Genomic DNA, 13,014 nt, shown 5'->3' on the forward strand with positions numbered 1-13,014 from the left:
ATCGATATCGGATCAGCTCCGTGAATTTTTTAACTCTGATGTATCGGCCTCGCCTTTGGTAGTATGGGATGCCATGGAAGCATTCCTGAGAGGGCTCTCATTAGGGAAGTTAACAAAGTAAAGGCTATTTCTAGGGCTAAGGAGGCGGCTCTGAGACTGCAGGTACAGGAGGCGGAGGACAATGTTGTTGCTGTTGATTTGGGGGGTAGCGGGGAGAGGCTTTGTAGGGCACAGGATCATCTTAATCAAGATCATCTCACCAATGCAGGCCATAAACGTTTTTTTCCGAAACAGAAATACTTTGAGGAGGGGGAAAATAATTTTATTCTTCTTTATATAGGTCTAGGACTGACCCCTCTGGAAGGGAGTTAGAGGCGTTCTTTGAGAATCTCTCTCTCCACTCCTTGTCTACTGAAGCTGCGGAACAACTGGATTCCCCATTAACTCTAGAGGAGGTAGAGGCGGCACTGGCCTCAATGGCTAATACGAAGTCCCCTGATACGGATGGCCTGCCAGCTGAGGTATTTAAATGGTATACTCCACCTCTGATGGCACAATTACTTAAGGTGTATCAATCCACTCTAGCTAGTGGTCGGTTGCCGGACTCAATGTATGATGCCGTTATCGTTGTTATACCCAAACCTGATAAAGATGTTAGATTGCCTGGCCTATTTCGCCCCTGACAGTTGATGTGAAAATTCTAGCTAAGATTCTGGCTAATAGACTCTCTAGGGTGGACACACAGGTAGTACATCAGGATCAGGTAGGGTTTATGCCCAATAAGTCAATGGCTGTCAATTTGCGCAGATTATATTTCAATCCTCAGATGCCACAGCTGGCAAGTGAGGCCAGGGTAGTGGCTTCTTTGGACGCAGCCAAGGCCTTTGATAGTGTGGAATGGCAGTACTTATGGTATACTTTCAAGTGTTTTGACTTGGTGGGGGATTTATAGCTTGGGTGAAATTTTTGTATGCTGTGCCCAAAGCCCGGGTTAGAGCGAATGAGTTACTCTCGCCTTCATTCTCGCTGTATCGAGGAACGAGACAGGGGTGTCTCCTATCGCCCCTTTTATTTGCGTTGGCCATTGAGCCAGTGGCGGCTGCCATTCGTAGAGCTGATGAAATTCGGGGATTTTGTTATGAAGGGATACATGAAAAAAATTGCTCTTTTATGCGGATGACATGCTCCTGTTCTTGAGTAACTGGCCAGTGTCCTTAGAAATCCTCTCTTTTGTTGGTGGGGCCCCAATACCCTGGGGTGGAGGACGCAACAGGGAATTGCAAAAGGTGTCCAGGTTTAAATATCTCGGAATACATGTTGGTGGCAAAATTCTGGATTTTGAGTCTCTCAATATTGACCCGTTAAGTAAGCTCCAGAGTAAAACGACAGCATGGTGCAAACTTCCGCTTAGTGTGGTGGGTAGAGCCAACCTTTCTAAAATTATATTTATGCCTCAGATATTCTACTTATTGCATAACGCCCCGGTATGGCTTCCTTAAAGGATTTTTAATAAAATCATTGGTATATTTCGGGATCTGATATGGAAAAAAGGCGTTCCAAGGATTCGTATGAAAACCCTGCAAAGGCCAAAGGAGGATAGTTGGCTAGCGGTACCAAATCTGTGGCTGTATTATATTGCTGAACAGTTGCAACATATCAGAGGGTGGGGAGCTGAAATACCATGTACTGCAGTGGGGAAGTTAATTAGTGTGGTGGCCGGTGAGAAACAGTTATTATTGGTTCTGGAATCTGGGCGATTGGGAGAAAGGAGGATGGACTTTCCTACATTAGCTATGATTTATAAGGTCTGGGATAGAGCGAAGGCTCTGGTGGGGATAGTTGGGTACACTCCTTACTCCCCTATTTGAGGAAATAATTTATAAAGAATTAGATAAATTGGTAGGGTTTAAGGAGTGGCGGTATAAAGGTATTAGTACCCTTCAGAGTCTTTTTTTCGGATGGTGTGTTTCGTACATTTGAAGACCTTCAGGAGCAATTTGATCTGCCTCAATCTAGTTTTTATAAGTACTTGCAGCTTCGGCACGCTTATGATGTACAGAACAGACTTATCCCGATAGTCTAGACCTCTCATACTTATTTTATCACGATTCTGGCGCAACCAGGAAACACTAAAGGTATAATCTCCTTGTTGTATGGGTCTCTACTAGAATCCACTCTTAAAACTCGGCCTCTTAATATAAAGTAAAAATGGGAAAGATCTAGGTCCGATTTGCTGACAAGATTTGGCGGGACATTCTAGAGTCAGTACCTAGCACATCCTTGAGTGAAATTTGTAGTCTCTCACAGCTTTTCCTTTTGCATAGGGTATATAGGACCCCTCTTCTTCTTTATAAGATGGGATTTAAAGGGGATTCCTGTTGCTATCGCTGTGGGGAACATGGCGCTGACCTTTTGCAAGTTATGTGGAGTTGCTCGCGGCTTGGGGAGTTTTGGAGGAGGGTGGTGGGTCTTATAGGTCAGGTGTATAATTTTACAATTGCCTTGGACCCGATTTTATCTGTGTCCTGGTATATACTTCTGAATTACCTGTGACGGAGGGGCAGAGACTGGGGGTTCTGAGACTTTTGTATCGGGCGCGTAAGCTGTTTGCTGTGCATTGGAAGGATACTGACCCCCCATCCGAGCTTGTAGAGTTGAAATCCAGGATTAAGATTCTGCTGCGGCTCAAAAAATTTGTGTATTTAAGGTGGGGCAAGTATAAGAGGCTTGAGGACCAATGGGCTCCCTGGTTGGACACACCGGATCTGGTCTCAGCTGAGTTGATCTTAAATCGAATACCTATATGATCAGATCTCTTGTTTGGGGGATACTGAGAGTTCCTGCTAGTCTCTGGCCCTCCTATGATTATGATTTATATGGTATGTGCTGACACTGTGTTTGTCAATTATTATTTTCCACTGACTAAAACATTGATGTGATGACGATAAGATATTGAATGCTTACTATGATGGCTCTCTAAAGGTTTCTGTTTACTTATTGGAACATGTGCTAATTTGTGTTGTACACTGTTATTTTCTAAAAGATGGATCTAATTTTGGGCAGGTGGTGGGATAGGGGGGAGGATGCTCAATGTTTTTTCATGTATGTAAAATGTGAAACTGTTAATAAAAAATTATTTAAAAAAAAAGAATTAAAGTAGACTGTTTGTGATGACAGGATCTCAGTAGCTAAAACCTTTAATCGGCTAACTGGAAAGGCTGAGCTACTAGCTAAGATCTATAAATTGCAAACATATCCTGGTATTCTCTTATGATGCTATAAATCTGGCACATAACATTCATTTTTATATGAAAGACATTGAGTTAGCCTCCAGAAATAATATGTAGGGCTTCTCTATTAAACTGTAATCTCCTTGTTTATGTCTTAGAAAGTCTGCACAAAATGTGGAATTGAAACTATCAGCAACCTGAAGCGGCCCACCTGGCTCTGTAAAATTTGCAGTGAGCAGAGAGAGGTAAATTATGATCTTTTTGTCTTTACTTTATACATTTGTGGAAAATGTTATATCTAATGTATGATTTGATGATCTTAAGATACCAGAGTTGAAAGCTCCTGGGTATTGTGATTAGCTGCTACTTTTACCTGGCTAACTAACTTTTACTGTGATTTTAAATTGCAGCTCCTTTTTCTTTTTAGCTGATTGTGGTGGCGAGACTACTATTTTCACACTTAGCAGGTTATTTCAGTGTAATAATTAGTACTCCAGACCTATGTTGGGCACAAATAGTGTTTTTTTCCTGGCCACAAGCAGGGGACATAACAGTTCAAAAATGCATTACGTCCAGATTCACCCTTGGATGAGTACCATACAGTGCCATATGTTGGCCAAGTAAAACATCTTTACAGTTTCTTAAGAAACAATTCTAAACAGTACAACCACCATCATACACAGCAAAAATAATATACTGTACACTACCTTAGCAGCAGTGCCACACAATACCAAAGTAAATCCCACTATACAGTGCTTAAATAATACCAACATGCAGTCACTAAATAATAGCTTCAAGCGTAATTCAATGACAGTGCTATACAAATAATAACAATATTTCTGACAATCAGAAATTTTATTGAGGCGCTCCCATCTGCAGAAGTAGCTGATCCACCCTGTGCGATTTCACACACCAGTAAGGTTGGCCAAGATGATGTCCTTTAAAAAGGACATTCCACTGTTCCATTTTGTCTGTGTATAACACACAGTTAAACTAAATAACCATAATGTAAACTAAACAAAAAAAAGATAATATCTTAACTCTTAGATGCTAGATCAATGCTACCAGTGCAGATAACAAATGCAACTTATTTAGCAAACAAAATGGTTAAAACTTAACCCTTTGCCTGCCAAGGACGTATCTCATATGTCCCTGCAGGGAGGCACTCCAGATTCTTGGCTTTAAGACCAGACCTAGATTGCAGCTCTAGCTGCCATCTAGCCGGAGTTAAAGCAGATTTAGTGAGAGCTGCATATATTTGCAGCTCTTCTTTTAGTCCATGTTGAGGAGGAGAGGGGGGCAGCGGGGGCCGTGCTTGCAGTCTGCAGGGAGAAGAGCCTCCTCCTGTCCCTGTATGGCTTTAGTTGACCCTAGGGGGAGGTGTAACATTAAGTTTTGTTTATCACCCTTCCTTGGTAATCAGAAAGCATACTTGTTCTCTGCTTGTAGTAGTTTTTTTTTTTTTCTTTTTTCCAGTAGCTCATCTGATCACCCCTAACTGGTAAATATGAGCTTTGCACATCTTGATCTTTTATTAAGATGTGTGGTGTATATAACTTTCTGCTTCGGTCACAACTTTAGCTGCATATATAAATTTTTATTTGAATTCTAATTTAAAAAAAATAAATTACACTGACACACATTTGCATGATGGGCCCCTTGAGAAAGCTGACGGCGAAACATGCGTCGGGGGCGTTTAGCGTGGAGATTGTCTGTGATATATTCTTTTGGATGTAGATTTCTCTACCTTACCGCATCACATGATGTTTGTACTGTGTTAGCATGTTATTTGGATGGTTTACGCCGTATCTCCTCACTATCCTTTTAAATTGTGTGTACTACTGTTTTTATCATTTGATGGCCAATATGTTATGTGTATTATAATAAAGCTCATTTTATATTCTCATGGTACATAATTGGTGCTATGTGTGGTTTATTCTCTGGATATACTATTTGTCCTTACATTTTGTTATAGGTATTAATTTTGGTATATGATTTGTGTGGGCGCATAATCGCTTGGCGTATGCCTATGGTCTATACTTGTATGGGTATTCATTGACATAGGTTCTTTACTCCCTATCTACAGTACACTCTGATTCAGTACAGCTTGTGTAATCTACACTCCCAAAACACTTTAATGCCTTACACACTTCTCCACACTCTAATCTGCCCTGTAAAACCTCACCTCCCTTCCTGCTGCTATTTCTAACACCTAGAGAAGGGAGGGGGAGAGTAGACAGAGCTGACACAGCCAGGATCAATGTGCTGTAGGATTTTTTTCAGAATCCGCAGGATAACCAGCTAGGGGAAGGAGTTATACAGACTCTACAGCAGCAAAATGGAAGGAAACTTTTAATGAACACTAAAAAAGTTTCTTAATTTTGCATTTATGAAACAAATCAACAATAATAAAAAAAAAAATATTTCAAAATTGTCTATAGCCTTTAACCCCCTTAAGGACGTAGCCACTTTTGGACCAAATGACACAGCCTTATTTTTTAAATCTGACATGTCACTTTATGTGGTAATAACTCCGGAATGCTTTTACCTAGCCAAGCGATTCTGAGATTGTTTTCTCGTGACATATTGTACTTTGTTAGTGAAAAAATTTGGTCGATAAATTCAATATTTTTTGTGAAAAACACAAATTTTGAGAAAATTTGCAAAAATTAGTATTTTTCTTAATTCAAATGTATCTGCTTGTAAGACAGATGGTTATACCTCACAAAATAGTGACTAGTTAACACTTCCCATATGTCTACTTTGTTTGCATCATTTTTTGAACATCCTTTTATTTTTCTAGGACGTTACACGGCTTATAAGTTTAGCAGCAATTTCTCACATTTTCAAGAAAATTTCAAAAGGCTATTTTTTTAGGGAACAGTTCAGATCTGAAGTAGTTTTGAGGGCCTTATATATTAGGAACCCCCACAATTAACCCCATGTTAAAAACTGCGCCCCGTAAAGTATTCAACAAAGCATTTAGAAAGTTTCCTAACCCTTTATGCGTTTCACAGGAATTAAAGAAGGAGCCCTGCAGAAGGAGCCTCTGTGCTCTGAAAGCTTGCATATATAACTTTTATGGTTAGCCAATAAAGGTATCATACCTACTATACTTTTGTCTTTTTTGACACAAAGGTATTTAACATTGCACAGGAATTAAAGCAAAGTGGAAGGGAAATTTGCAAATGTCATTTTTTTTTTTTTACAGAAATTCCATTTCAATCCATTTTTCCTGTAATACCGAAGGTTTTTACCAGAGAAACACAACAGAATATTTATTGCCCTGATTCTGCAGTTTTTAGAAATATCCCACATGTGGCCCTAGTGTGCTACGGGCCTGAAACAAAGGCCCCAGAAGCAAAAGGAGCACCTAGTGGATTTTTCGGCCTTCCTTTTCTTAAATTATATTTCAGGCACCATGTCGGGTTAGAAGAGGTCTTGTAGTGCAAAAACAAAGGAAACCCCCCAAAAATGACTACAATAGAGAAACTACACCCCTAGAGGAATTCATCTAGGGGTGTAGTGAGCATTTTGACCACACAGGTATTTCATAGATTTCATTAGAATTGGGCAGTGAAAATGAAAAATTAATTATTTTTCAATAATATGTAGCTTTACCTCAGAATTTTTAATTTTTTTCAACAAATAAATGAGGACAAGCACTCCACCATTTGTAAAGCAACTTCTCCAGAGTACGGAAATACCCCATATGTGGTAATAAACCACTGTATGAATACACATCAGGGCTCAGAAGGGAAGGAGCGCCATTTGGCTTTTGGAGAGCAGATTTTGCTGGATTGGTTTTTCTGCACCATGTCGCTTTTGCAATGCCCCTTGGGTACCAGTACAGTGGAAACTCCCCGAAAGTCACTCCATTTGGCAAACTACACCCATTGTGGAATTCATCTAGGTGAGTAGTGAGCATTTTGACCCCACAGGTGTCTCATAGATTTTATTAGAAATGGGCAGTGAAAATGAAAAATTACATTATTTTCCAATAAGACGTAGCATTAGTTCCAAATTTTTCATTTTCTCAACAAATAAAGGAGAAAAAGCACCATAACATTTGTAAAGCAACTTCTTCAGAGTAGGGAAATACCCCACACGTGGTCATAAACTGCTATTTGGACACACAGCAAGGCTCTAAAGGGAAGGAGCGCCATTTAGTATTTGGAGTGGAGATTTTACAAGATCCGTTTTTTGACACCATGTTGCATTGAGCTATAGTACCAGTACAGTGGTACCCCCGAAAAATTACCTCATTTTGGAAACTATATCCCTCAAAGAATTTATCTAGGGGTGTAGTGAGCATTTTAACCGCACAAGTGTTTTGCAAAAGTTCGTAAACAATAGATGTTGCAGATTGAAAATTGCAGTTTTCCACAGATGCCGTTTCAGTGCCCAATGTGTTGTGCCAGGCTTGTAACAAAGTAGACACACCCTATAAATTGTTAAGTGGGTTCTCCAGAATACAGTAATACCCCATATGTGGTCATAATTTCCCGTTTGGGCACACTGCCAGGCTCAGTTGGACCACCATTTGGCTTTTGAAGCGCAGATTTTGCTTAGTGTTTTACTGGTATTTCAGCTTATAATATGGGGGCATATGTAAGCAGGGCGGAGTACATCAGGGTATATGTAAGCTGGGCGGAGTACATCAGGGTATATGTAAGCTGGGCAGAGTGCATCAGGTCATAATAGGATGAGGTAATAATGGGGTGAATGAATAATCCATGGATTGGTGTGGTATGCTTTGAACCAATCCTCCATTCACAGGCCGGTTTTATTGGGTATTATACGTAATATCTGCGCTCCAGTATTGCCTAATCTTTGACTTCTTCACTAGCCCTATAAGCAGCACAAGGCCTTAAAGTTTCCTCATCTCAGCTGCATCTACAGTGTCCACCTGTGGGGTCCAGCAAATGATGATGTGGGGTATTTAGTGAAATTCTACTGGGCCTAAAAAATTAGTCTGGGTCGTCATTTAGCATAATTTTGCATCATTGCGTTTTGAGAGTCATAACGTGTTATTTTTCTGTTGACGGAGCTGTGTAAGGGCGCGTTTTTTGTGGAACGAGCTGTAATTTTTATTGGTTCCATTTTGGGGTACATGCGATTATTTTTCACTATTCCATTTTTTGTGAGATGAAGAAACCAAAAAACAGGAATTCTAGCACATTTTTTTTTTTACAATGTTCACCGTGCAGTATAAACAACATGTTAACTTTATTCTGCGGGTCGATACGATTACAGCGACACCAAATTTATATCGTTTTTTTACGTTTCACTACGTTCCCACAATAAAAATACTCTTTTCTCAAAAAAAGTCATGTTTTAGTGTCGCCATTTTCTGACAGCCATAACTTTTTTATTTTTTAGTTGATATTGCTGCGGGAGGGCTTGTTTTATGCGTGACTAACTGTAGTTTCTATTGGTACCATTTTGCGTTACTTGCAACTTTTTGATCACTTTTTATTAAATTTTTTTTGAGACAAGATGACCAAAAATAAAATGCTGTCAATGTTTTTATAAAAAAAATTTACGCTGTTCACCGTGCGGTAAAAATAATGTGATATTTTTATAGATCAGGCCGTTCTGAACGTGGCAATACCTATTATGTATAGTTTTTTTTTCATGTTTTCATTTTTTTCTAATAAAGGAGTTGATCAGGGAAACAGGGCGATTGTTGTTTTTATTAGTTAAAACTTTTATTCATACAATTTTTTTTTTTTACTTTTTCCACTTTTTTTTTTACACTTACCTGGGAACTTGAAGATCTGGTCTTCTGATCCCGGTACAATACACTGCACTACTTATGTAGTGCAGTGTATTGTAACTGTCATTCATAGGACCTAATATGCTTCCATACCTGGGCAACCAGGAAGCCTAGCAACGGCTTCCTGGTTGCCATAGCAACCATCGCCACCCGCGATCCATCGTGGGGGCCCTGGGGGTACAGAGGGAGCTCCCTCCCCCTGTCAACCACTTCTATTCGGTGGACGCCATTGACAGCCGCATTGAAGGGGTTAAATGGCTGCGATCGGCGGTAACTGCTGTCGCCACTTTTGCATTTTTGCACTTTTGTATTACAGCTGACAGCCGCTGAAGATGAAGTGCGCACAGCTCCTGTGCCTGCTTCATCTACAGGGTCGTGACTGTACGCCCGTGTGCGGGAACGCACTTTGAATTTGGACGTACAGTCACGCCCAAACAATCCCTTCTATATTTGAGCTGCAGGTATGGCTCCTGACACCCCTGGCAAACAGCTGATTTTGCTGGGGGAAGCCTCGGCCAGCTATTAATTTCTGCTTAGTTACCAGTAGCGTGAGTAATTCAGCTGTGCTTCTTTCAGACTATTTGCTACCTAATTCAGGGTTTACACATTGCAGACTGTTAATATTTATGGTACATGTCTAACTGTATTTGCTGACAATGGTGGCCTATAGATGAATCCTTTTTTTAGGCAGACTAATTGGTAAATCTATTAATAATTCTTGACTTGTTTGAATGATTGCTTACTCGGTGAATGGGCAGGTAATAATCTATTCAGATGTCAGATTATTTCACAGTCACAGTTTAATGTTAGACCAGAATGCAAAAAATGCTATTATTCCAGAACACAATAATATTAATTTAGCACCATTCAAAATGATAGCCATAATATACTTGGAAATCAAGTTTAATACAAAAGCATCAAATCTTAGAAGATACTGATGCATCTAAGTCAGGGGTGGGCAAACTTTTTGACTCGCGGGCCACAATGGGTTCTAAAATTTGACAGAGGGGCCGGGCCAGGAGCATTTGGAGGGAGTGTTTGGGCCGGATATACTAAAGCATTAAATGTAGTGTGTGCAAACCTCATAGCACAGTAAGAACACTACAACCCAATTTATTAACTGTCTTTCAAATGTGAAAAATAGCCCTTATCAGTTAATAAATTTGTCTCAAGGAATATGCAAGATATGGCATTTACATACTATTTCGCAGATACTGGGAGGAGGAAATGTAAATAGATTAAAATAACATACGCACTGTGATTTATCAAGAAAAAAGTTCTGTTGACTCTGTAAATTAGCTGCCAACCTCTGAGCAGTAGCCGCCCGTTCTTGTGTTGACTGCTTGCTAGCATAGTTTGCATGCTTCGTGGCAAAGTGACGGCTGATATTGTACTCTTTGAAAACCGAAGGGCTTAATGGTGACGTGAAACGAAGTGAAAATTAAAGTGAAATAAAGAGAAATACGCGCCACATTAACCCCTTAATGACCGGGCCATTTTGCACGTTAATGACCAAGGATTATTTTTTGTTTTTTCATGGTCGCATTCCAAGAGTCGTAACTCTTTTTTTATTCCGTCGACATAGCCGTATAAGGGCTTGTTTTTTGCGGGACGAGTTGTATTTTGTAATTGCACCATTTTTAGATGCTTACAATATATTGATTAACTTTTATTAACTTTATTTTAGGAGAGAATTGAAAATAAGCAGCTATTCCAGCATTAATTTTCACGTTATAAATTTATGCCCTTTACTATGCAGCATAAATAACATGTTAACTTTATTCTACGGGTCGGCACGATTACGAGGATACCAAATATGTAAAGGTTTTATATGTTTTCCTATGTTTGCACAATAAAAACCCTTTTAGAAAAAAATTACTTGTTTTTGCATCGCCGCGTTCCAAGAGCCGTCATTTTTTTATTTTTCCGTCGATGTGACCGTATGTGGGCTTGATTTTTGCGGGCCAATGCGTAGTTTTCATTAGTACTATTTTGGGGTACATAGGACTTATAGATTAACTTTTATTTTATTTTTTATGGGGGGAATGGGAGAAAAGAGAGAATTTTGCCGTTGTTTTTTGCGGGTTTTTTGGACGCCGTACATCCGGCGGTTTCATTAATGTGTTCATTTTATTGGTCAAGTTGTTATGATCGCGGGGATGCCATATATGTGTATGTGTTATTTGTTTTGACACTTTTACTGAATAAAACCACTTTTTGGGCAAAAAAAGTAGTTTTATTTGATTTTGACTGTAATTATTTTATTTTTTTTCAACAAACTTTATTTAACTGATTGACATTTTTTTTTTAAGTCCCACCAGGGGACTTCACTATGCGATGTGCCGATCGCATATATAATGCTTTGGTATACTTAGTATACCAAAGCATTATTGCCTGTCAGTGTAAAACTGACAGGCAACCTGTTAGGTCATGCCTCCGGCATCGCCAAACAGGCAGTTGCGGAAGACAGACCTGGGGGTCTTTGTTAGACCCCCGGCTGTCATGGAAACCCGACGGCGACCCGCGATTTGTTTGCGGGGGCGCCGATCGGGTGACAGAGGGAGCTCCCTCCCTCTGTCAAACACATTAGATGCCACTGTCACTATTGACAGCGGCATTTAATGGGTTAAACTGTCGGAATCGGAGCGCGCTTCGATTCCGGCAGTTGCAGCAGGAGCCAGGCTGTGTATAACAGCCGTGCTCCTGCCGCTGATCGCGTGGGTACACTGGCAGTACCCGCGCCATCACAGGACGGATATATCCGTCGTCCTGCGTGAACTAGCAGCTGCTGAGGACGGATATATCCGTCCTTCGGCGTTAAGGACAACGGTCAATGTGTTTTGAGTGCGCCATCTATTGGGAAAACGTGGGCATTGCAGGGAAAGGGGAAAAAAAAGGAGGTTTTTACTATGATTTGGACAAGTTCGGCGGGCCGGATTAAAAAGCCTAACGGGCCGTATGTGGCCCGCGGGCCGTAGTTTGCCCATGTCTGATCTAAGTCATAGGACAAAAATGTGTTCACTCTAGAAGCTGTACTAATCTTCGGTTTGAAATGAACACAATATCATTTCATGGACATGAAATAGATTGCCTTCCTGTTCTTTTCTGGCTTTAGAACAGTGTCTTATATCCCTCTGAGTTATTAACCCTTTAGGCCTCTTGGTCAGTATTTTTGTTTCAGGGTTTGTAAGGCAAAACCAGTATTTCAAAACCTGGAAGAGGTACAAATCTTTCCGTTATACTACTTCCCTTTGTAGGTTCCACTCCTGGTTTTGGCTTAGGCTCTGATCACACCACAATCCCTTATAACTGAAACCCTATATTATCTAGCCCCCCCCCCCCCCACTTATCTTTCCCCTCCACAGTATCATCTCTTCCCTCCCTCTAGTATTATCTGACTCTCCCAGAATTATCTCTCATCTCCAGTGTCGTATCCCCTCAGCATTTTCTTTCCCAAGAGCGCTGCGTCCCTTTATTGTGCTGATAAACATTGTTCGACCTCCATAAACTCTGCTTAAGTCCCAGATAACACATTTAAATATACACCCATCCATGTCGTTATTATGCCTATATCATCAAAGTCCTGAGTATAATGTTGAGTCGTAGGATTTGATTTTGCTTTTGATTTTTTTTTATCAATCTTGGGACTGCCTCTTATTTTTTACCTTTTTGTGCTTTATTAGTGTGTTGGTTGCTATTTTTTTTTTTTACTTTGTCTGTTATTATACAGAACAGTTAATATTAATTCATATACACTTTGTAAAAAAAATAATATAGTATTCCTAAATATGTAGCCAAAATTCCTCAGGGGCTAATTGTACTCAAACTTATAGGTTATGGGCACTTTGACATTGAAAATAAAATTCTTACATATGCTAGTGGTTACCTGGAGTTAAATAAGTTTCATACTCAAATCTCTACGTTCGTTCATTCATTTTCAGACCCCTAATATGCAGTTTGCAACGTGCTCTTAGTTTTAAATCCTACAAAAACTCCAGAGCTCAA

At 40.0% G+C, this 13,014-nt stretch overlaps 1 protein-coding gene across 7 annotated transcripts in view; it reads left to right on the forward strand.

Annotated features, from left to right (window-relative positions):
• Positions 1-13,014, forward strand: part of RPH3AL (rabphilin 3A like (without C2 domains)) — a 340,146-nt gene that overhangs the window by 140,862 nt on the left and 186,270 nt on the right. For all 7 annotated transcript variants that reach the window (XM_075852932.1, XM_075852933.1, XM_075852931.1 and 4 more), the window contains one exon: positions 3,389-3,475. In XM_075852932.1, the coding sequence (XP_075709047.1) occupies positions 3,389-3,475 (87 nt within the window). The remainder of the gene's footprint in view (positions 1-3,388; positions 3,476-13,014) is intronic.

Source organism: Rhinoderma darwinii, chromosome 2 (assembly GCF_050947455.1).
Source record: "Rhinoderma darwinii isolate aRhiDar2 chromosome 2, aRhiDar2.hap1, whole genome shotgun sequence".
Classification (NCBI taxonomy): Eukaryota; Metazoa; Chordata; class Amphibia; order Anura; family Rhinodermatidae; genus Rhinoderma; species Rhinoderma darwinii.